The following is a 26,226-nucleotide window of genomic DNA, read 5'->3' as shown; positions in this document are numbered from 1 at the left end:
TCTTCCAAAAGGCATGGGCTTGCTTCCTCAGAAGACACATATATAGGAGTAACAGACAAGTCGTGTGATCTTGATATCAAACAGACTTAATGAATACAATTCACATATCTAGTGTCATTTCTTTAAACACCATAAATATTTCATAACCCATCTATATATAAGTTTGAGATAGGCGCAAGGAAACAACTTATGTGGCTACTACGTAAGTGAGTTCATCCAAACATTATGCTGTGCAAAGAGAATGATGCAAAAAGAATTCAATGTATGTAAAAAATTAATAACAAATTTTTGCATTTAATTCAGTACATGTATTGATTTAATATAATAATGTTTGCACGTGATAGATTTGGCGAATGAAAGAAGACCTCATCGAACCAGAAAAAGTTAGGGCAATTCAAGAAGCACTCTGTGGATTCCTGCTGGATGAGGTTATAATTCCCAATGGAGAACTTTATGCAAATTATAAGCGTGGGTCAACTTGATTTAAACAGGGACGACGATGAAGAGTAGTAACACTTGAAGTACTTGTCAGGAAACAACTTATATGGGTACTTGTAATTAATATTTAATCCTAGGTGTGCATTATTATTTAAAGTGATTGTAATAATTGAAGTGTATATAAATTGTACATATATGTTACATATGATATATAGTCATTGCCATGCTAGATACAGAGACAAATGCTAGACGAATATGCAAACACAAACGGATATGAATACGAATTGGAACTAAAACTAGAAAGAAAAATAGAAGAAACATAAGCAAGCAAAAAAAATCCCCAAACGCCCACATGGCAAGCAGTTTAGTACTGGTTGGTGTTGCCGACCGATAATAAATTTGTTATTTAATACTGGTCACCCCGACCGATACTAAATGCAGATGCATTTAGTACCGACTAGTTGGTATCGGACGCGAAACAGGTACTAACCGGGGTTCCTACCTAGTACCGATGTCCAATTCTCTATCTGTGAAAATACTCTTAACTTCTGTGACAAATGGCACCATCACATCATACCACTTGTGTGGGCTTACAAACAACATACACACATATTACACATGCAACCATACGTAACTATATATGGCAAGCACACACCAATTTACCAACTACCTAGGTTGTATGTAGTAGCTGCCGTTTCTTGTAACTCACCATTACTCCTCCTTTCGGCTCCGAGGTTATCTTGGTCCAGCTGGTCTCAGGGAAATGAGACTCCAATTTGAGCTCAAAGTTTCTTAGCAAATGGCTCCAGATCGCCTTAATTTGTAAATAAGCATAAGACTCGCCTATGCAAGCATGCCTTCCACCACTAAATGGCGTGTAAGCAAACTTACCACCAACTCTGTCTTCTTCTCTTCCAGGACCAAAGCGGTCTGGGTCATACACATCCGGGCCCTTATAAATGTGAGGTAAGTTGCAATTGAATAGCACCGGGCTTACTATGGTATGCCCTCTCTGGATCTCATACTCATTACCATCTTTTGTCTGCACAGTGAAGTTTTTGTGTACCTTCCGACTAAATATCGGTGATGGAGGGTGGATTCGCAGCGCCTCCTTGATGCAATAGTGCAAGGTGTCCATCTCTTGGAAGGCATTGTAGTCTAAATGATCCCCATATTTTCTGATTATTTGCTTTTGCTCCTCGAGGGCAGATGTCAAGCACCTTGCATTGGCAAGCAGGTGAGCACCTGTCCATGTACTAGTGATGGTACTAGTGTGCTTTCCTGCAAAGAGAAAGGAGATGATCAGCCCAACGACCTCTGCTTCTGTTGTGGAGCGGCCATCACTGTATTTGGAATCTATCAAGTTCTGCAGAACATCATCCTCGACACAGTTGTAGCTCTTGCGCAATCTTACAATCTCAATGAGCATTTCCGAGAGCTTGGCACGCGCTTGGTCACGTCGTTAGTTTGCTGGAGTTGGGGCATATGGGAATAATACGCTGGTTAGGCACATGCCATTATTGATGAGTTCATTAAACAGAGTAATGAACTCATCAATTATTTTCTTCCAAACCTCCTTCCCAATTAAGCATCGACCTGAGATTAGCATGAGTAACTGATCAAGCTCTTGTTTCAGATCAACCATGCCTTGCTGTCCCCATTTTGCAAAGTATTCCTGTAGAAAATTTATGACCATGCTGTAATAAGTTAAACTAGGTGGGCCACCCGCGCATTTGCGCGGCTAGATATTATATAAGTTTACATCCTTTATTTTGTATTCTAACTTTATGTTTTTTTTAACTTTTAGTACAAACTATATTTTTTATGTGTAATTTTTTAATTTTAGTTTGTTTTGACATTTTATAGATAAAAGTAGTATACAAAGTTGTTTATTGAGGGTACGTGTAAACTCTAAAATGTTAATAAAATAGCGTGGACAATTCACATGAGATTGAGAAATGGCTTTAATAACCTTATCACCCTTATCTACTTTTCGTTTGATTTGTCCTTGTCTTCCAGTACCTTATCTCGTTGGCGTCCCGTAGGCTAGTTTCTGATTCTCAGTCCGGCAGCGCTAATGGCTGGCTGGTGTCGGTGTCCGGACCTCGCGGTCTAGCACCAACCAGTAATGATGCTGCGTGTCCCAGTCCCTAGATGGTTGATGTAAGAGGAAACACAATGACACTGGATTTATTCTGGTTCCGGCCGATGTGGTCGTACGTCCAGCAGAGAGGGAGCACTGTATTATGTTGCACCGGGGTGCTTGTAGTAGGGGGTACAAGTCTGAACGAGAGAGGGAGAGAAGCTCCCAAGTCTCTAGATGTACTAGAGTTGATTGAGGCAGGTGCCAATATGGAGAGAAGAGAGTGCGAGTGGCTGTCTGCCTGTGTCTGCTTGTGCCCCTCCCTCCTTTTATAGACTCAAGGAGGGACGAGTTACATGCGTGGGAGATCTCTGAAGTCACCCCTTCCTCCCTGAATCGGGGAAGAACAGTCGATGGTTCCTGTTACCGAGCACTGTGGGGCATGGCTCCAAGTGTGGTCGTTGTCCTTGGAAACCTTTTGACCGTGCCCGGGACGTGTCTTTGTCCTATGGTGCCAGTCGACGGCATGGCGGTGGCTGTAGGGCACGCTGTGCTCCGCGTTTGGCGAGGCAGGGCGCCGAGGGTGCTATTGATGGTGGCCTCATCCCGGTCAAGGGCCGTACCGTATTCGAGGGTTGCTGCCCAAGCCCGCCGAGGGTCCTGCAGAGGAGAGAGTACAAAGATTTAGTAGCACAGTGGTCATGCGGTGTCAGACATGTCCGCACAGTGCGCCGCAGGTCCGCATAGTGCCGGGAATAGCGGCACAGTGACAAGAGCAGGCGGACGGGACTCGGGTCATATCCGCTGTGCGACGTGGCTGCTGATGCCGTCTGATTCCCATTCCATGCCGTGGGGTGGTTAGCAATAAATGCGGCAGTCCCGTCGGGTGGTTGGGATACAGCCCCAGTCTGCCGAGGGGGGGTCTCGAACGAGGTGGAGTTCCCCCCGCGCCGAGGCCCCGTAGAGGGCTCGATCGAGGGGGCCTCGAGCGAGGCGGAGTTTGCCTGCGCGCCGAGGGTGACCCCTCACCCTCGGGCGAGGCGGAGATGTGACACGCTGCTAGGGGCCTCGGCGGGGAGACCTCAAGCGAGGCGAAGGTTGCTCTGCGGCCTGTGAGGCCTCGGAAAGGCCGCACCGTGGCATCGGGCCGTGGGCCGAGCGTGTATTTGGGCTTTTTACACCTGGAGATGACTTGGGCATCCAAGTATGGATAATGGTACTGCTCCAGGGGAGGATTTGGCCCAAGTGCTTTGATTGTGTTTGCGTGTTTGGGGACGTTTTAGTCCCTAGGTTAGGGTGCCCCTAATTATGGTACCCGACAGCTGGTTTGCGGGCGAGGAAGCTTATGTGCTGAGCGGGTGCTGTAAGATGCGGCGAGCGGCCGCAGCATGTGTGGCAAGGAAGTGCGGCAAGCAGGGGCAGGAAGCATGGCCGGGAATCTGGATGCGGCAAGCAGGTCTGAGGAGCTTCTTCATGGCGACCTATGGCATTTGTTTGGTCCAGCGAGCATTCTTTCCGATAATATTTTCAAGATTTCTGATATTTTAACCACGAGCAATCTCGTTCATGTCTTTTAGCTGTCCCAGTTGATACCCCTGTTTTTTTCTGCATTGGTTGTCGTTGAATTTCCTGAAGCTTAGTTAGCTCATCTATATTGGGAATATGAGGAACAACCTATTTATCTGACCAGCCTATTGTAACATCGTACCCTTCGATCAAGATATTTTAAATACAGAAGATGCTTCCGTTTGCAAAGAATTTATAGCATAATATATTACAAATTACGTATTATCGGAACCCATGCGTGGCTACACAGAAAATGAAGTTCATAGTTTAATTGGAAAGAAATGATTTACTCTATTTTCAAATACTGTTTTATGCTGACTTCGTTTGGACTTTGTGAGCTGACGTTGGCCCCTTGAATTCATGACTAATAAGATAAGGGGTATTTTTGACTAATTTAATTATAATGGCGGCTCCATTTGTTGGCCAAATAATAAGATTTAATTATGAAAATAAATGATTTATTTTGTTTCCAAATACTGTTTTATGCTCTGCCTTCGTTTGAACTTTGCGAGCTGACGTTGGCCCTCTTCAATTCATGACTAATAAGATAAGGGGTATTTTTGTCTAATTTTATTACAATGGCGGCGGTGGGTAATTTAAATTTCTCTTATTTTCTCTGATTAATGTGAAAATTTTTAGGCCCTGTGAGAGTGAATGTGGAGGCTCCGTTTGTTCGCCAAATAATAAGATTTAATTTAATTGGGGAAATAAATGGTTTACTTTATTTCCAAATACTGTTTTATGCTATGCCTTTGTTTGGACTTTGTGAGCTCCGATTAACGTGAGAATTTCTAGGCCTTGAGAGCGAATGTGGAGGCTCCGTATGTTGGCCAAATAATAAGATAATAGATGCCTTTTGAATCGAGTGGGCAAACATGTAATTGTTGTAAGGACACATGATCATTCAGTGAATGGAGGTATGCGCTACATCAAGAACATTCATAGTAAACAACTAATGATAAATGTTGAATTGTTAGTTTTTTAATAAAAAATTGCAATGGACAAAAAAAAGAGTGCATTATCCTTGTCAAATATGGTCAAAAATCGTACTTTAATATTCAGTGGCGATAATAGATATCATACACTGTGATAATTTGATCATCGTAACCCCAACCTTCTATTTTCTGATCGATGGCGTTTTATGCCATGTTGCCAACAAAACTAGTTATGTGTTGCTGTGGGTACGATGTAGTTACTGAGATGTGGATCTTCTTTCAGACGCTTTTACAAAAGTAGCTTATTAAGCTAATAAATGGAGAGACAGTTTATTCTGATAGAGTGAAGCAGCTTGGCGTTGATAATACCACTGCCAGAACATAAGTTGAGTTGGAAGTACATTAGACCATGTACTTGTAAGGCTAATCTCTATAAGAGTGTCATAGAAGTGTCATGAGCATTAAATTTGCTGAAATGACAGAGTCATAGGCTATTTCCTATAGAGGTTTCGTTATAGTTTCATGCATATTAAATAGAATGTCATGTCACCAGTTTAGATGATATGGCACTTGTTTAATGAGAAGAGAGATAAAATGGGTTTTATCTAGATAAAACCATATATGCACGGTTACCAACTCTTGATGGGTCCTAGAATTAAATGGGATGAGAGCTTATGAAATAGCAAATATGAAACAATGTATTGTGGTGTTAGTTTCATCCATGATTTTTTTTGTGTGTTTTGGTGTTGTGGGGCTCTTGGAAACAACAAAATGAAACCACCCATTGCAATTATCCTTATGAAGAAAGAGAGGGGAAGAAAGCGTCATCACCATGATACTCCTCCAGCTCAATTATCTAGTTCACAGTCTTGATAACTGTATCGATCACACTTCCACTGAGACACATGTTCTCTTCTGAGCGCTCTGCCATCAGCAGAATCCCTCCCAAAAAAGAATCATGAAATTCAGTCATACTAATGGACACGGCTGCCGTTGTATTGTCCAATCATCTCTGCAAAGGTACAATTTTTTTTTACACAAAACTGAGGTTTTCAAAACGGAGGGGAGGAGTGCTCCCCACAAATTTACTGATCACTGCTAACAAATAATTGTTGCTCAGTTACATGCCGGTTTAGGGGGTGTGTTTGCATCATTGCTGCGTTTCCCGAGCATCCAGCATATTACCTGTATCAAGACGTCAGAGTGTACGCTTGGTGGGGGCATAGGCGGACTAGCGAGTAGCGAACATGAGCATCCTCCACGTCGAAGCCGAGATTCCGATTGTGCCTAAACGATTGACTGTGGAGGGACGCGAAAATGTGTGTCACTGCCAGGGGATCCGCTCCATGCCAGAGATCGTCCCAGAAGCTTTGGGCCTCTGGCATGATGCAATATTTGTTTCCACTGACGCCAAGCTTAAGGCCGGACACAAGATTTTGTCCATTTCTTTAGCATTGGAACGGCTCTTTTTCCATAGACCATAGGTGGTTAACACCTATCAACTGCATATTCTGAAAAAAGAAAGAATGAAAACAACTCATTAGTTCCGAGAGGCAAAAGAGAAAGACAATTAAATACGTACTTATAGCCTAGATTTTTGGAAGCAGAGTGGTGTGTGGCGTGACAGAGAGAAACAGAAATATCTCACCTGGCCTTGCCTGTTTGCCTTTGAATACGAATATGATGCGCCATTCTGAAGACCATAATGGCCTAGTAAAATTCATCCAATTCCAAATACGGAATATGCGAGACAAGGTGCCAATCCTGCCCCACTCCTTCCTGGCAACGCTTATACAGCTCAGGACAGGTTGCTATGTGTAATTCCTCAAGAACAGGAAGGCGTTGAATGAAGTGGGGCAAGGATGTAAGTGTAGGGCAGTTCTGGATCCAGAATTTTCGAAGTGCAGGAAGTTCACCTAGGGACTCTGGAAGCTGGCAGTGGCAATCAACCCAATTGAGAAATTGAAGTGAGGTGAGACGCTGCATGCTCTCGGGGAGGCAAGTCAGGGCAGGCAACCCCCACAAGGTAAGGCTACGTAGAGAGCATAGCTCCCCGAATTCCTCAGGCAGCCGCTGGAGGGGTTTGCATCCCCTTATGTCTAGATCTTGGAGGAGTGTGAGGCGATTTATTGATGGAGGGAGGTTAGATATTGCTGGGAGAAAAAAAATATCTAACCTCCGCAGAGATTGGAGTTCTCCAAGCCACTCCGGAAGCACGCAAAGATTCTCGCATTTTTGCAACGACAGCCTATGGAGGCAGGTGAGGCCTCGCATGGTCTCAGGCAATTGCCTAAGTTCATTGCACCTATTAATTTCCAAGTCACGAAGCCCGGTGAGATGCTGCAGCACCTCCCAACCGGATGATCCTATCAGTTTTCCAAGTTTCAGTTGCGTGAGGCGACAAGGATCCGTCTTCACCTCCGTAATATAGGAGGAAGAGCAAGACTCATCATCCTCATGAGCATCACCCGGACAACGGAAGAAGCTACCTAGGGACAGCAACGGTTCATTGCTTCCTTCCAGTGTTAATTTCTGCAAAGACAATGGAAAGTACGTCTTCACGTTCAATTTCGAGCAGTCACCTATCACTAACTCGAGAAGGCTAGGGAAATGGCATTGCAGGTCCACTTCTTCCTTCCCATCTGCTACATCAGCTGTGAAAGTAAGCAAGTCAAGCTTAGGCAGTGCTCTCAGCTCAAGGATCTTTATCGCAGGCAAATCCACAAGTCCCTGCAGATGCTCCAAGTTTGGTAAATTTTCCAACACTAGTTTAGTCAGATGGGAGAATGGAAGAGGTTTGCTTTTCTTCAACATATGCATGTCAGCCAGATCAAAAGAATCACTCTGCTTTGTCATCCAACATGGCAACCGCAAACCTGAATATCCACCAACTCGGAGCTCCTGAATTTCTGATGGTGGTTCAAGACCATTGAGCAAACGCAGGTCCTTCTCCATATGTAACAATAACTCTTCTTCTCTCCTTAGCTCAACAAAAACTAATTCTTCAGTATCACTATCCCCAAACTCCACCCATGACCTTGAGTGCCAATCTAATGACAATTTCCGTATTCCATTCTTTTTTCTCAAATTAGCCTTTACTGCATCATCTGGATTCTTCACATGTGTGATATTCTTTATTTGCAACTCACCGTTTAACTTATCAAGATTTTCAAGCTCTGAGATCCTTGCATGCGTAGTACTCTCTCCTATAACAAACAAGCCCAACTTGTGTAAATGAGTCAGTTGTGCACAACCTGCTGGCAGGCCACGTAACTTGTTGCATCTGTATAGATTCAAAACTTGCAGCATTTTTAAGTTCGCTATGCCTTCAGGCAATTCCACAAGCTCTCTACAGCCTTCAAGGTCTAGATGTTCTAGATGAGTCAGCAAAGTGATACACTGAGGCACGTGTTGGAGCGAACAATAACTTAAGGTGATAGTCTGTAAATTGCAAATCTTCCCAAAATGCTGAACCGAAGCAAACTGTTCTAATACATTAGCGAAAAACCATAGGACCCTAAGTTTTTCAATTTTCCATATGGATTGAGGTATGTCTTCCATCTTAGAACCCTTTACATACAAACTCTGAAGATCATCACAGCCACAAATAGACTGAGGTAAAGTGCTGATTTTCCAACAACCATCAAGTACTAGCGTTCTTAGCTTCTTAAGCTTACCAATAGACTGTGGAAGATTTGCAAGTCTATGGCAATCTATCATGTGAATGGCTTGGAGGTTCCAACAGTGCGAGATAGCTTCTGGTAGTACTTCACATTTAACATTGGAGATTTCAAGATACCCCAGGAGTTCAAACTTCGATAAATAGAGACACAGCGAAGCAGCACTTATACGCTCCAATATAATTGTGCGCACGCAAGACCTCTTGTTTATTCTCTTGTCAAATGCAGGATTACCCCTAGAAACGTACAGAGCGTGGACCTTGTTAAATAGCTTCCTGTCAACCGGGCTCGTGCATGAAGTCAAAGATAAATACCTGCATCCTTTTATTTGATCACTAGTTGCTTTCTCAGACACTAATTCATCCCGCAAAATTTGTCTAGCGAGATCATAAACCAGGTCATGCATTTTGTATCCTACATCACTGTCATATCGACGTTGGATTGAATCTTGAAGAAAACCCACTTTCAGAAGAAAATTGAAGTAGTCAATTCCAACATCTTCTGGTTGCTGAGCTTGGTTAGTCGTGACGAAACCATGTGCGATCCATTGATAAATCAAACGGCGCTTGTAGATTAAATGGCCTCTTGGTAATATAGAGCAATGTGTAAAACAATGCTTTAGATGATGTGGAAAATTAAAATAGCTCAACCGCAAACATGCTGATACATTATCTTGTTTCTCCTCGGCATCTAATAAATTACTCTCTCTTATGAACTGCCATTCTTCTATTCTTTTCTTTCCACAGAGAACACCAGCAAGAGATTTAATTGCAAGCGGCATGCCACCACATCTCTTCACAATCTCTTTTCCAAGTTCTCGGAATTCAGGGTCCAAAGCCTCCATGGAAATTCCAAAACTTTGCTGGAACAATTTCCAGCTATCCACCTCAGACAACAATGGCAGGTCAAATGTACATGCAGAATCCACCACTTCGGCAACTTGTCTATTGCGAGTGGTGAGTAAAATGCAACTTCCAGGTGCTCCACTCTTCAGATGTACCGCGAATTGCTCCCAGTCGATGCGGTCCTCAGTCCAAACATCATCCATGACAAGTAGAAACCTCTTTCCAGCCAACTTGTCTGAGATTGTTCTGCTCACACGCTGCAACGGAAGGTGGTCTGCCTTGTCATCTGTAATAGCTTCAAACAACTTCTCAACAAGCTTTTGAACAGAAAATTCTCTTGATACATGAACCCACAGTATGGCTTCAAAATGATTTTGTATAGCACTGTCATTGAATACTAGTTTTGCAAGAGTAGTTTTTCCGGAGCCACCTAGTCCAATTACTGAAACTATCTTTATTTTTTGTTGGAGACTAGCCTCTGTGAGCTCAGTTATCACCAGATCCTTCTCTTGATCCCGCCCAAATATTAAGGTCTCGTCCACGATAGTCCATAGTGCCACCTCACCAATCATCTTGTTTATATGCTGAACAGGATGAACCACTGGCATACTATTTGCTATTGTGCTATAGTCACTTCTTCCCTTCACGATTTCATCAAGTCTCTTCTTTATCTTCTTGATCTCTTGAGCTGTCTTGCATTCAAACAGAATTGATTTTGGTTTTCTCCATAAGTATTTGATCACAACACTGTTGTCACCTGCAACATTTGCGCCATGTTTCTCAGACTTGATATGGAACTCATTGACCAAATCTTCAGCATCGTAAGCAGCCTCTTTCAATCGTTTAAGCCAATTAGATGAACGCTCGTTCTCTAATGCTCTACTACCTACTCGTTCCAACCAAATCTTTATATCCTCAACTAGATCCTGGAGGTCCTGAAGATCTTTGGTGACACCTGCTATCGAGCTGAACCTTTTTGTCACCAGTGGAGCTAACTTTGTCCCCACAATATTCAATATCCCAGATACTAAAGCAGCTTCAATTCCAGTCATTTCTTTTAAGAAGCTCCGATTCTCCCTTGCTCATACCTGCAAATTAAATTGAAATAATCTGCTACTTTATAAATAAATTTGCAAGATGAGCTACAATAATCTTTGTGTTTAATAACTAATAAGCTGTCACCACTCTAATTTGGTATTTAGTGGGTGGTAATATTGACGACATCTGACCTTGGAATAAAGCCCTTCGCATAAACTGGTGCTTTACAATTACAGGCAAGTTCTTCTCTGTGTTTCCATCGTCACCAGGAAGCAGCAAGCATGTGAGGGAACGCCAGCTATAACATATAAAGTGAACTTTTTGGAGATAGCAGCTTAATGTTCCAAGGCCTCTGGTAGACTGGCAAAGACGACTATGAAATCTGTCGCTCTTGTGCCGACTGATTCAGCCTTCAGCTTATAGAGTTTGAGTCCTACCTGACAAGAGGTAGAACAAAAACAATATTGTTTACAGAAGAAAGTAGCCCTAAATGCGACGATAGAGAAGAAATTTAGAAGTTCAACAAGCACAAAAATGAAATATAGAGGGCATTCACCTCGAGATGTAGTCAACTGCTGTGTCCCATTCAATCCCCAAACGTTTCCTCCGTGGCAATTCAGAGAATGCACAGGCTTTGGGTTGCAGGTACTTTCTAGGCGCAACTTAGCTAGAGTGCAGGTCCGCAGCAAGATACCGTGGTTTTGGTGTTTTCGGTGGTTGTAAAGCCTTCGTTCACCACCACATATCATGTACTCTCTACAGTCCACTCCTGTCCAGATGAAACGATAGAGCTATCCAAGGAGACTTTTTTTAACGGACGGCATAAAAATGGTAATTTTCTTTCTTTAATGAACAGTAAAACAAGAAATATCGTCACCCACAAAGAGGAGATCAGGTACAAAACTGAACAGTCGAATGTCCCAGAACTGCCGGAAAAATTGGCTTGGCGCCTTGGCCTAACGTGTATTTTTTATTATTCCAAATAAATCTCAAATGCCCGTTCATGAGTGCAAGAGGAGGATGTGAGGAACTTTAGTCTCACCTTCAACGTTTGAGTGGAGATTGTCGTACTTAAATATGGAAGTGCATTGGATCATATTTGGGTGAGACTAAGAGTGCTCTAGTGCATTTGCATCATCGATTTATTTACATCTCATGGCAAGCACAAAGGGATGTAGCGAAAATAGCCTCTCATACCATATTTCAATATAATGTTTTGGTGATTGATATAGACAACACAACACTTGGACTAATATGATTGTTAAGATGACCATTCTCAGGCTTTTAGGTTTAAGTGATGACCATTCTCATCGGTGCAATGGACCCAGAAGCTGAGGCTAGGGTTTTGCACCGGATGAACCGACGATGCCTGAAAACAACTCGTTGGTGCAATGACTTGAAGTGAAGCCAGACCCAGAGGCACCGGTTGAACCGGTGATGAAGGAAACATGAGCGTCAGTGCAGTTGTCCAGAGACTCCATTTTTCGGGGGTTTCTGAGCTTGCACTCACCGGTTAAACCGGCGTTGAATTCAAGAGCGTCGGCGCAATTGATCAAGTAGCCGTTGGAGCAGTAACGGCTAGTTGCTGAGAAAAAACATTCACCGGTTGAACCGGTGATGGCAAAACTGGAGCGTCAGTTTAACCGGCGTTAAGGAATTTTGCCAGCCTTTCCCAACGGCTAGTTTTGGATGTGTGGCTATATATACCCCCAAGGCCGGGTCATTTGGAGGGTGCTGGAGTTGCTGAAGAGATAGAGAAGTCTACTACACTTGAAGAACACCTCCAACCACCATATATAGAGCTTCATTGTACATCATATAAGCTTAAGCACTCTTGCGAGAGTAGGCTTAGTGCTTGTAATAGGGAGTAGTTCTTGCGAGAGCTCCCTTGAGAGAAGCCTTGCTGCGGCAAGCAATCATTGTAATCGTCGTGTGACCCTCCGACTTGGTGTGGAGAGGCAACGACACTTTGTGTGGGGAAGGAGACCCCTCTTGCTGAGAAGCTCCAATAGTGAAGACGGTGCCGTTGGTGACGCTTTGAGAGAGACGGTGGCGGTCGCCTTGTCTTGGTGACTTGGCGCCACTTAGCATTTACTTGCCGGAAGCCTTGGTGGCGAACGCAAGACGGTGATCAAGCGAAGAGACTCGGCATCACACTTATTCGTGTTGGACAAGTGGCCATGGACGTAGGGAGGGACTTGGTGTCCTAACCGAACCACGTTAAATCGTGTATCTTGATGTATTCACGAGAGTTTGCATATTCTCTCCCTTACCTCTTTACTTACCATATTACGTTTCCGCATTTACTCTATCTTGCGTGCCTTTACTTTCTTAGTTAGTTTGATTAGGATTGGCTATAGGTTGCAAGTCTTTTAGGGGTAAGTAGAGAGTAGCATAGATAAACCTTAGTCATAACTAGCATGTGTATGACATATTATGTTTATCTTATGCAAATAGATTGAGCCCTAGGATAGAAAGCGATTAGCGACCCTATCCACCCCCTCCCCCTCTAGGGTCGGACACCCCGGTGATCCTTACAAGGGATCCTAGCATCGATCCACAGTCATCACCCGCTCCAAGGGACCCCTGCATGAGTCCACTGCCTCCTAATTAAGGTGAAGAAGAATACAAAGGCATGCCGCCCCACCGCCACCTCCTGAGGCGAAAAAGAACCCACCTAAGAAAAAAAGAGAAGCCTCCACCTAAGAAGTTATTAGCATACAAAATGACTAATGAGGAATTGAATGCACAAGTGAGAAAGGAGGTTACCGATCACTTCGCTCCAAGGAAGCCCAAGTCGAAGCAACCAGTGGATCCATCCGGGCAGAAGTTTTTTCTAGGCATCATGTGCCAACCAAGGGAGAGAGAAACCATATTGCACTATGACCGCTCAATCACAAAGTCTTGTTAGAAAAAGGGTAACCGTCGATCAACCATTCCCTAGCTTGGAGAACAATCCCAACAATCAATAGCTCCGCTCAAAGTGCTTTCAAAAGAGGATGAAGCTATGGTCGAAATTGTGGTGAAAATTAAACAAAACTTGCAAAATTTTAATTCCAAGGGGAGGATCCTATCCCGATTCACCCAGGGGCAGCCAGAAAACAATTTGTATTGGGAAACCTATTATGTGGTCAGAGTTGCTGAAGATGCTAGCAACGAGAATGTATGAGTTGCATCAATAGTACAAATTCAAGATGGATGTGTAATGTTCGTAGCTCAAATTCAAGATAACCATTTATTTCGGGGGCTAGCTGATGTATGGATCAAATTTATTAGTCTTTGGTTTCTATACCATCATGACGCCCTAGACAAGTCTCTCGTCAGTGCATTTCCTATGTAAATGTTTTCTCTCATTTCTAGATTCTAGCTCTACTACATATGTGCTTTCTCATCCACTATTTTATTTTGTATCATGTAGTATGAAGGCGCAAAAATGCTGAACAAAGGGATACTATAACATTGGCTTCATGGGCCCAGATGTTATAAACGAGAATAGTGTAATCAAATGGCCAAATCGGACTTCAAGGCCTTGGATAAGCAGCATACTTGTACATTCATTCTGTTGTCATACAACTTCAAGTGAGTCCTTCAACTCTTTTTTCATCCCTTAATTTTATAATAAGTATATCCAACATTTCATCTATATATGTGTATCAACAGTTTTAACTGGATCTTGCTTTGTATCAAGATTGATTGAGCCCAAGTTGTGGTGTTCGACTTTTTGAGAAAATCAGTAACAGAATATCAAAAATCTCATAGACATCCTCCAAAAGTCATGGGCTCACTTCCTCATAAGACACATATATAGGAGTAAAAAAAAAAGTCGTGTGATCTTGATATCAAACTTGACTTTTCGATATGAATAAAATCCGCACATCTAGTGTCATTTCTTTAAACACCATGAATATTTTATAACTCATCTATATATAATGTTTGAGATAGGCGCAAGGAAACAACTTATGTGATACTACATAAGTGAGATTATCCAAACGTGTTGCTGTGCAAAGAGAATGATGCAAAAAGAATTTGATGTATGTAAAAATTAATAACAATTTTTCACATTTAATTCAGTATATGTATTGATTTAAAATAATAATGTTTGCACGTGATAGATTTGGCAAATGAAAGAAGACCTCATTGTAACGAACATGGCACCATTTATGCCATTTCGAGTGATTATGGTGATCGAATGACAACACAACACTTGGACTAATATGATTGTTAAGATAATCATTCTTAGGCTTTTAGGTTCAAGTGATGACAAAGAGAAAGAGAAAATAGGCGTAGCAAGGCCCGAAGGGCAGCCCCTACGGGGGTCGAGGGGGAGCCGCCCCTCGCGGGTCTCAGGGCAGCGCCCTGAAAGCTCTTCGGTCAGTAGCACCGGAAGAACCGACGCCATGGGCATCGGAGCATCCGATGGTAGTCGGAAGAACCGACGCCATGGTACTTTGGTGCAGAAGGGAGTCGAAGCCAAGTCAGCCTATAGGCACCGGTTGAACCAACGGGTCAAAAAAGGGCATCGGTGCATTGGGCGTCCTATGTTCCAGAGACGATGCAAGTCGCGCAAGAGACAAGTCTTCAGCACCGGTTGAACCGGTGAGGCATCGGTGCATACCATCGGTGTAATGACGTCAGCGCCCAGGAGAAGATCCTTAAGCACCGAATGAACCGGTGATGCATCGGTACAAAGCATCGGTTCAACCGGTGGCCACTGTGTCAGCTGTCAGAAGTTCAACGGCTACTTCGTGTTATGTGTGACCGGATGAACCGACGCTACCCCTGCCAGTGGCATCGGTTCTTCCGGTGATACGTAGAATTTTGCTGACCGTTGGAGCAACGGCTACAAGACTTGGTGGCCTATATATACGCCTCACCACAGCCATTTGAAGTTTGCTGGAGTTGCTGGACATCCCACACACACCCAAGAACATCTCCAAGCCATACAAAAGCATCAAGATCATATCTTTAGCCCTTAGCACACTTTGAGAGTGTTGTGTAAAGGATAGCTCTTAGTGAGTGAGTTTACAAGGCTTCGAGCCTTTGTGTTGTGGTTCATTAGTGAACCAAAACAAGAGCTTGGTGCGCCGGCACCTTAGAGCGTGAAGCTCGCCGGCAACGTCATCGACCCTCCGACTTGGTGTGGAGCGGCGACGACATCTTTGTGCGGGGGACGTGGAGACCCCCATCCTTTGTGGAGAAGCTCCTTAGTGGAACCCGGGGCCAAGGTGACCGTGATTGTGTTCACGGAAGAGACTTGGTGGCCGAGTAGCAATACTCTTAGTGAGTGCTACAACAACGTGGATGTAGGTGTGCCTTTGTGGCTAACCGAACCACGGGATAAACACCCGCGTCAAGAGTTTGCTATCTCTTATCCCGCTCTTTAAGCTTCCGCATTTCATACTAGCAATTTGTATGCTTTTACTTTCATAGAGTAGTTTCTTGATAGGAAAGGCTATAGGTTGCTAAACTCTTTTGGGATAGGGGTTTCACACTAGAACAACCTAGTTGCACATCTAGATAGCATGTTTTAGTTTAAGTTTTGTGCAAACTAGTTGGATACCAAATGAAAGTGATCGGGTGCTCTAGCCTAAGAGGGGGAGGGGGTGAATTATGCTCTAATAAAACATCAAACCGGAAAGAGTCAGGGCAATTCAAGGAGCACTATGTGGATTCTTGCTGAATGAGGTTATAAATCCCAACGGAGATCTTTATGCAAATCATAACCGTGGGTCAACTTGATTCCAATAGGAACGACAATGAAGAGTAGTAACACTTGAAGTACTTGTCAGAAAACAACTTATGTGGGTACTTGTAATTAATATTTAATCCCAAGTATGCATTATTATTTAAAGTACTTGTAATAATTGAAGTGTATATAAATTGTACATATATGTTACATATGATATATAGTCATTGCTATGCTAGATACAAATACAAATGCTAGATACGAATACGCAAACGCAAACGGATATGAATACGAATTGGAATTAAAACTATAAAGGAAAATAAAAGAAACATAAGCAAACAAAAAACAAAAAAAGAATTCCCTAAATGCCCACGTGGCAAGTAGTTTAGTACCAGTAGGTGTTATCGACCAGTAATAAATTTGTCATTTAGTACCGGTCACCCCGACCGATACTAAATGCAGACGCATTTCATACTGATCAGTTGGTATTGGGCGCGAAATCGGTACTAACCGAGGTTTCCTGCCCAGTACTAAAGTCCAATTCTCTAATTGTGAAAATATACACACATATTACACATGCAACCATACATAACTATATATGGCAAGCACACACACCAATTTACCAACTACCTAGGTGGTATGTAGGTGCCGTTTCTTGTAACTCACCATTACTCCTCCTTTCGGCTCCGTGGTTATCTTGGTCCAGTTGGTCTCCGGGAAACGAGACTCCAATTTGAGCTCAAAGTTTCTTAACAAATGGCTCCAGATCACCTTAATTTGCAAATAAGCATAAGACTCGCCTATGCAAGCATGCCTCTAAATGGTGTGTAAGCAAACTTACCACCAACTCTGTCTTCTTCTCTTCCAGGACCAAAGCGGGCTGGATCGTACACATCCGGGCCCTTATAAATGTGAGGTAAGTTGCAATTGAATAGCACCGAGCTTACTATGGTATGCCCTCTCTGGATCTCATACTCGTTGCCATCTTTTGTCTGCACAGTGAAGTTTTTGTGTACCTTCCGACTAAATATCGGTGCTGGAGGGTGGATTCGCAGCGCCTCCTTGATGCAATAGTGCAAGGTGTCCATCTCTTGGAAGGCATTGTAGTCTAAATTATCCCCATATTTTCTGATTATTTGCTTTTGCTCCTCGAGGGCAGATGTCAAGCACCCTGCATTGGCAAGCAGGTGAGCACCTGTCCATGTACTAGTGATGGTACTAGTGTGCTTTCCTGCAAAGAGCAAGGAGATGATCAGCCCAACGACCTCTGCTTCTGTTGTGGAGCGGCCATCTCTGTACTTGGAATCTATCAAGTTCTGCAGAACATCATCCTCGACACAGTTGTAGCTCTTGCGCAATCTTACAATCTCAATGAGCATTTCCGAGAGCTTGGCACGTGCTTGGTCACGTCGTCGGTTTGCTGGAGTTGGGGCATATGGGAATAATACGCTGGTTAGGCGCATGCCATTATTGATGAGCTCGTTAAACAGAGTAATGAACTCATCAAGCATTTTCTCCCGAACCTCCTTCCCAATTAAGCATCGACCTGAGATTAGCATGAGTAACTGATCAAGCTCTTGTTTCAGATCAACCATGCCTTGCTGTCCCCATTTTGCAAAGTATTCCTGTAGAAAATTCATGACCATGCTGTAATAAGTTAAGTGCCTTTTGAATCGAGTGGGCAAACATGTAATGATTGTAAGGACAGAATTCTAATGTAACTCCCAACAGCGAACCTAGAATATGTATGTAAACACATGATCATTCAGTGAATGGAGGTATGCGCTACATCAAGAACATTCACAGTAAACAACTAATGATAAATGTTGAAATTGTTAGTTTTTTAATCAGAAATTGCAATAATGGACAAAAAAAAGAGTGCATTATCCTTGACAACTATGGTGAAAATCGCACTTTCATCTTCAGTGGTGATAATAGATATCATACACTGTGATAATTTGATCAGCGTAACCCCAACCTTCTATTTTCTGATCGATGGCGTTTTATGCCATGTTGCCAACAAAACTAGTTATGTGTTGCTGTAGATACGATGTAGTTACTGAGATGTGGATTTTCTTTCAGACGCTTTTACAAAAGTAGCTTATCTTACTATTACTAATTAGAGGCTCCTTTTAAGCCTTCACGTAAAGCCACCTAGGATCCTAGGTGGACACTCTACAAAAATAGAGAAATCCTAGAAATTCTCACAAAAATCAGAAACATCCGGCCATCAATCCGACAACTCTAACTATAATAGCCATTGGATCTAAAATCTTTTCAAATAAATTACCCACCTCTGCCATTATAAAAATAGACTAAAATAACTCCCTAAACATGTATTTAAATTACCTACTTCTACCATTATAAAAAGTCTAAAGTAACCCCCTAATCTTCGTGTAAACTACCCACCCATGCTATTATAAAAATAATACAAATAACCCCTAAAATTTTCATATAATTTACCCAATTATATTATTATTAAAAATTAAAGTAACCACTAAATCTAAATCTAAATTATATAATTATAATAAAATATTAAAGTGCACCAATATAAAATTCTAAATTACTATTTCTATTATTATTAATATAATATTTATGTTTTTATTTATATAAAATAATACCCACGATACGTGTCACCATTTATTGTTTGATGGAAGAGATAAGAATACCAATTGACAAACAAATGATTCAATTAGATATATATCAAACATACATGGAGGTTAGAATATTTAATAGATGAAAAAGTATGTGAGATAGATAATTATAATTATTAGCTATAAGTCTTATTTTTATATTAATTCTAATTAGCCCGTGCGGGAGCACGAGTTGATAGACTAGTTAAGCTAATAAATGGAGAGACAGTTTATTCTGACCAATTAGGACGGCCAAATTTTATCCAAGGCCAACATCAACTAGCATACTTTTTTTGCATGGCTCAAATGAATCAAGTTCCAAGCTGTCTTGAATGACTTTAAATTCTAAGGGAAACAATATTTAAACAGGTGTTAGTTACTTCCTCTGGGAACAAATCTTCTTTGATTAAGGCATCAAAGTCCAGAAATGCATGGTCTACGTTACTTACCTCCACTTCTTGAAGCATCGGACCGACATGGCCCCTCAACTTCGATGGTTTTAGTGCATCATAGTAGAAGCGATTCTGCTCATTTCTGGTGGCAGCATCCACACCATAGCCAACCTCTTTTCCAATCATGGGCACAGTGAACTCGATGCCACTACCATGGCTAATCTCTGAATCCAAACCTTGGTAAAAATGCGCTGAGACCTCAGGCCCAATCAAGAATGTTACCTTGTGTCCAAAAAAGCTTATCGTGAACACACTCCCCAACGTTGTATATTGATCATGGATCATTGCCTGCAGGCCCTTAGTAAGAAGTGTATGTAAAACTCTAATAACAGAAACACCATTAACTTCAGGAGGTGATGGTCGATTGCATTTTGGACTAAATTTAGTTCTTCCTCGTGTAGCCTTGGTGATTACCACAGTGATGAAATAAAGAACTATGGTAAACCATAGGATGCCGTTTGTACCATACATGCTTACACAGTTAGTAGTGGTAGAGTGAGGCAGAGCTTGGCGTTGATAACACCACTGCCATGCCAGAACATAAGTTGAGTTGGAAATACATTAGACCTTGTATGTAAATGGCCTCATAGATATAACAAACAAAAACAATATGGGCACATATATTAGTTGAGTAGTGACAAACCGTTTGGTTTTCTATCATATTGTAAGAAGTTCAGGTGTTTATTATGACTTAAACAGTCTTTTGAAAGTTAATTTTGGAGATTAATCGGTGGATTTTTGGATTAGGGTAAGAAAGCTAGGGAAGCCATGAAGATGGGGAGTTTCTGGGGTCTTCTACCAATCCCCTTTCTCTGCCTATTCCCTTTTTACTTGTGTTACATTTACAGTTCAGTCCTTACAAAACTTCATAATTATATCATACATCAACACTCCCCCGCTACTGAAAATGTTTTCTCAGGCAGACCTTTTGTAAGCATATCTGCTATTTGACTAGATGAGCTCACATAAGGCATACATATTATTCCTCTATCCAATTTCTCCTTGATGAAATGGCGATCAATTTCCACATGTTTAGTTCTGTCATGTTGCCCTGGATTGTTTGCTATATCTATAGCAGCCTTATTATCACAATATAACATCAACGGGGAGTCCTTGAAGAGTCCCAATTCTGTGAGAAGAATACGCAGCCATAATATATCACATATCCTTCATGTATGTTTCAAATGGACGCCTAAAAAGTGCATATTTTAACATTTTAAAAAAATCGGCCACTGACAGAAATATAAAGGTATAAAAATTTAAACATAAACAATTACTATTAAATTGAAGTACTTTACAATCTTTATACTTTTGTATGTACTTTCTATCAACATATTGTAGGTCAAAACGGTACTATACATAGACTGTCATCATCTAAATAAAAAGTCCTGATAGCAAAAAAAAAACGAGGGAGCACCTGATCGTTTGTCTATATGTATTTGGATCACTATTACTGCAAAATGTAGAGGTGGCAAATGGTGTTCTGTCATCAACAACAAAAACTAGCAGCCAATCATAATGTACGCGATAAAACACCATCTCAAGCCTGATGCATGCTTACTAGGTGCCATGAGCATCAGCATGATCAGGTTCTGACTGCTTAATAGTAGCTGAATTGGAAAAGATGCCTGCACTTCTATGTTTTATTTTTCTTTTTTGAAATTGTGGTGGGCTTGGAGATCGACCCAAGTAAGCAAATTTGATATGAACCCGATTTTGAAACTATATGGTATAGGAATTGGTGGGAAAGTGCAAGCTTTTGATTTCCCGTGCTGCTAGACTGCTGCTCCACTGGCATTTCCAGATGGGAATCCCTTTATTTTGGACAAATTGCAAAACTGCCCTTGTTTTAAAATCTAACTACACGTTTGCCCCTGTTTTTTTAACTTTGCATGTTTGCTCCTAAAACGTGCAATTCGACCTCAAAACAGGGGCAGTTTTGCAATAAAACAAGAGCAATCATGCAACTAACTGAAAGATTAAAAACAGGAGCAAACATGTAAAGTTGAAAAAATAGGGACAAACGTGTAGTTGGACTTCAAAACAAGAGCAGTTTTGCAAATGACCTTTTTTAGAGAGAGAGAGAGGGAGAGAGAGAGAGAGAGAGCGATGGAATCCCTGTTTGGGCTTTCCTTCTATTTCTTGTTTGGATCCAGTACTGAAAAATCTCTCATCTATTTTTTATTCATCAACAGTTTTAATTACTATCTAAAAATGTTTTCGTAATCACTTTGGATGGTAAAGATAGATAAAGAGTAAGTTGATGCATTTTATCATTCCTTTGTCTCTGTAACAAAATGCCTTTTGTCGTTAATCACTTCCTTTGTAACAAAACGTAGGGTTGTGTTTGGTTAGGTGGCAAGTCGAACTTCTGTTGCTTTGGCCATGCACCTTTGCCAAATACACGATTTTTGTCAATAACGGTAATCAATTCAACTGTATATTCCAACTGATGTATGAAAAAGGTTATACAATCTTGCCCTGCATGTAATCTTCCTCTTCTCTATTCCATTCATTCGGTGAACAACAGCGGCGGCAGCAGCTCCCAAGTACCAATCGCTGCCGCGGCTGTGCAGCAGACTGCGCCGCCGGCGTGCCCCACCGTGGGGCCTGGAATTGGAAGTGCGAGTCCTGGCACCAAAAGGACGTACGGCTCAAGAGTTGCCTGCGGCGAGGGGCGGAGGCCGAGCAAGAACCTCTGCTCTCTGTATAAAAAGAATGCAACTTTTGCTCTCTGAGGAGTCAAATAATTTTAATTTTAACTAAATGTATATAAAATATTACTAACATTTATGTCTCTAAATAGATTTAATATAAAAATATATTAAATGATTAATTTAACAATATTCATTTTGTAATATAAATCTTAATACTATTTTATATAGATTTGATTAAATTTAAAATTATTTGACTTCTCAGAAAGTGGGAAGTGAGAGTTGCAGTCTTCTTGGGATGGATGGAGTATTATGCCGATGCTTGCCATGACATGAGTAGCAAAAAAAAAGTGATTGGACCGAAGATGGGCCTGGAACCTGCAAGGAGAAAAGGATAAGCGTGCGGCCCATCCACGTGCCCCCTGTCCTGTCTAGAGAAAAAAAATGGTACGATGCAGCCCATGGGCCTGACTGAAGACTTGTTGATGACCCACTGCTACGCGCCAACACAGGCCCACATCCATATGCCCACATCAATACCAGACGACAACCCAACCCACGCACGCTCGTTTTGCGCCTACGCCAACCATTTCGAATTCAAAGAGCACGCGGCAACGCACGGCCCACAATTTTTCTTTTTTTTACAAAAAAATGTCTCGTAGCGTGTGTGTGCGTGGGCTATAGGCTACTCAACTCGCGCGGCCCATCCGTCCAGTCACAATCGACACACGATCCCCACTCCTGTTAACACTCAAAATTGGCATAACCTGAGGCAGGCAAGATAAAAGGCCAAAATAGCCAATTCAATATTAACTCTTATGATTTTGCAAGTTTGGCATGTATGACAATTGTGCAGGATATGGAGATCATTTTGGGATATTCTAGATATGATTTCATCAATGAGACAATGAAGGATTCAAAACAGCATTACGATGAGGTCATATTATGAGTTTCAATGCACCAAGATGAAGCCCTCACCGAGACGATCGAAACGGATATATGGATTGCCTAATTTGGAGTCTGGATGTGGGAGATATGGCGACTGGAAGTTTCCTGGGTAAATCCGGTCTGACCGGATTTGGCAACCGGTTTGACCAGTTTTGGCTGCTATGCGACATAGTGAATCCGGTCTGACCGGATTTGGTGACCGGTCTGACCGGTTTTTAGCAGATTAGTCTGAATTAGAGTTGTAATTTGATTCTAGGTTGGTTTTTAACATGTTTTCGACCTTCCACGGGTACAGACCTTCCCACCCTATAAATATAAAGGACTATGGCTGATTGAGACACACACAATCGAATCTATCAACTTTGCATCTACTTTTTACCTCTCTAAACCCTAATTCCCCTCCAACCTCGACATGCTGTTCGTCTACTGATCTCCACGACTAGAGATGGTGTCCTAATGCTTCCTGGTCAACCTAGGGCACGCCTGGCGACGTTCATGCCCTGACGGGGTCCCTCCTGGGCGAGAGCTTCGACGGCCTTTGCTAGTTTGCTCGTAAACTAGTCGTTCTTCGTCACGTAAGTGCGTTGATTATTCTTTGCTGGTTTGCTTGTAAACCTCGCCGTCTTTCACTACGTAAATATGATAGTTATCCCTCGAGACGACCGATTCCTGTGAAACCCTAGAAATCGGTCCGACCAGTCTGTTCTAACAGTCTGACCGGTCTGCGCGGCCCACTGTACTTCGGTCTGTTTGTGACTTGCACGCTCGAGTGCTCTCGTGTGTTGACCAAGATTTGCGTCAACACATTTTGGCGACTCCGCTGGGGACGATAATTCTGGTTTTTAAAGCAACCGATTTTTTCTACCCTAGCCCTGTGTTAATTGATCTATTATTTTTGTTCGCCATTGTTATTGCATCTGGTCTCTTTAGACCAATTGCAAATATACTTGTGGTATTGCATCAGGCTGCTCAAGTTGATTGTACTCTACTTTGCTTGTTGGTGCATATCAAAGATTAAAAGAAAAGGCAAAGTGTTGATTATTGATTGCTTGGATTATCAAGTATATCTAGATTTATTGATCACAAGACCAGAAGCATCAAGACCTACTAAGAAGTATACATGGCGGGTTATTCATATGCACCACAACAATATTACTACACCACGCCTGAGGTACAACATGCAAATACATCATATGTTTTTAATGATTATTTTGCTAGTACCACAAATTTTCATGTTGATGTTGCAAGTCATAATAGTGGTATACATATTGCATCAGCTAGTAATTATTCAGATGGTTTTAATAATGATGGTTATAATTCTGAAAATTGCATGCAACAGCCCATGCCAAATAATATGCATAATCTGAATTTTGATGCCGCTAGCAACATACAACATACATATTTTCATACATCGGCAGCGGAACAGGTTCACATGCCGATGAACAATTATCAAGGCCAAACTAACATGGTGAGTTCGGCCAATCTTTATGAGACATCATGTGCTAATGATTCTAATACTATTCAGCAAGGTGTTTCATATGCTTATTCATCGGCAGCGAGTTCAAAATATTTGATTCCATCTCAGAGCATGCCGATGAATGAGAAAATTGGCCATGCTGATTTTAGCTATCCGGCCAATTATTCTCAACCATTATATGGCGCACAACATATTTCTAGAGTGGAGTCTGCATCTATAAATTCAGCACCATATGCAAATGCTAATACTCATATTTTGGCTCCGAATGTTTCAAACGCTTACAGCCGAATCAATAAGAATTCAGCAAGTGTACATACACCTCCACGTGTTAATTCTTCATGTGTTTCATCTTATGCATCATCACATAATTTCGGTACTACTCATTCCCTGTTACCGAAAGTTCATGCTAGTGATTTTGCAAACAAGGCTGCACCAAATAGTGTTTCTACTATATTGCGAAAGCCACATATTTTTTGGGATGCAGAGCTTGCTGAGATGAAGAAAGATGTGGTTAAAAGATTTAGTAAAGATAAGAAATCTGAAGATAAACTCAGCAAATTTGTAGAGACACAAATTAGATTGTATAAGTCTTGTTTTCAAGAAATAGATCAGGGTCTTATTCAAATAATGGAATTGCCATCTATTGATGATATATTTAAAGAAATGAGACTTGCAACTAAAAAGCCGATTACTTCATCGGTTGATAGTGGAAAAAATAATAATTCGGATATGGATAACAATTCGGTTAAGGTGAGAACCGAATCGAATAATGATGGTTCCGAATCTACTATATCACAAGGGACAAATCTAGCTGTACAAAAGTATACTATATCAAATAGAACAGCTAGGTTTGACTTTTTGGGAGCTAAAGGACCCATATCTGTAACTAGCCTTGTCAAGTGCAATAGTGAGCGACAACTTATGACTGAATGGAGTTCGGTCAGTAATAGACATCAAGATATTGAAGATCATGACCTCAGGAGCAATGATAAGGCGTTGCATTCACTATTTCCCAGTCACACGGGAACAACCGGTCAGACCAGGTCAAGTCGACCGCTTAGACCGGTTCATCCAGGAAGTGCTGCAGGTAGGCATCAGGAGGAAAGGCATCCACATCAAGGTTCCTCGCCTCTCCAAGATATTTGACAAGGTACGCTTTGCAAGTAATTTACCTAATTCCAAATTAGATCATGTGATTTCAGTCGATACATATACTAGTGATATGATTGCGAGTAATCCTAGAAGATCGATTGAGGATGGTAATTTACTTGCTAGCAACAAAATAATTTCAGATAGTATCGGCCAATGCATTGTGAAAATTAGAAAGGCTGATAATAGTAATATTTTGGCATTTAAACTTGCTCCATCATCATTGCCAAAAATTTTCTCTACATGGTTTACTTGTGGTCATTCTGGAATTAAAAACAAGAAACCAAAACCGAAAAGCATTGTGAAATCCGATAATAATATAGTGACAAACTCCAAAGCATTGGATATGAGAAGCACAAGAAAAGGTATAGCCGAATGGATTGATGACAAATCTGAACCGTTCGTTTGCTTAGCCTTAAAACATTCTCCACAAAAGCATCGGTTAGAGAAAATAAAATATACTTTCGATTTGACTTTGTGTGATGAGTTATTTGATATATTGCTAGAAAATTTTTTTATTAAACATTTAGATCACAAAGTCTTGATGTCATCTCTTGATGCAAATGGGCAAGAATATTGCAAGTTGCATGATTCATTTGGTCACAGTACTCAAAATTGCAATATGTTTCGCCAAATTGTACA

The 26,226-nt window shown here is 41.6% G+C and overlaps 1 protein-coding gene and 2 pseudogenes across 3 annotated transcripts; all 3 read right to left on the bottom strand.

The window, feature by feature from the left end:
• Positions 1 to 934: 934 nt before the first annotated feature.
• LOC120645747 lies at positions 935 to 2,134 on the bottom strand (annotated as a pseudogene).
• Positions 2,135 to 5,697: 3,563 nt separating this feature from the next.
• Positions 5,698 to 11,309, bottom strand: LOC120644716 (putative disease resistance protein RGA4). Of its 3 annotated transcripts, XM_039921403.1 has the most exons (5): positions 11,142 to 11,309; positions 10,777 to 11,022; positions 6,671 to 10,635; positions 6,208 to 6,533; positions 5,698 to 6,034 (listed from the first exon to the last, which is right to left on the bottom strand). In XM_039921403.1, exon 3 carries the CDS (start codon positions 10,597 to 10,599, stop codon positions 6,733 to 6,735), a length of 3,867 nt encoding a protein of 1,288 aa, XP_039777337.1. In that variant the 5' UTR covers positions 10,600 to 10,635; positions 10,777 to 11,022; positions 11,142 to 11,309; the 3' UTR covers positions 5,698 to 6,034; positions 6,208 to 6,533; positions 6,671 to 6,732. The 3 variants fall into 3 exon arrangements, with proteins under 3 accessions (XP_039777337.1, XP_039777335.1, XP_039777338.1); XM_039921401.1 differs by having other exon boundaries at positions 5,995 to 6,533; XM_039921404.1 differs by having other exon boundaries at positions 5,995 to 6,533; positions 10,777 to 11,018.
• A 3,930-nt stretch (positions 11,310 to 15,239) lies between these two features.
• LOC120645746 lies at positions 15,240 to 19,827 on the bottom strand (annotated as a pseudogene).
• Between the last annotated feature and the right edge of the window lie 6,399 nt (positions 19,828 to 26,226).

The sequence above is a fragment of the Panicum virgatum genome, chromosome 8K (genome assembly GCF_016808335.1).
Source record: "Panicum virgatum strain AP13 chromosome 8K, P.virgatum_v5, whole genome shotgun sequence".
Lineage (NCBI taxonomy): Eukaryota > Viridiplantae > Streptophyta > Magnoliopsida > Poales > Poaceae > Panicum > Panicum virgatum.
This window is presented reverse-complemented; position numbering and strand designations above follow the sequence as displayed.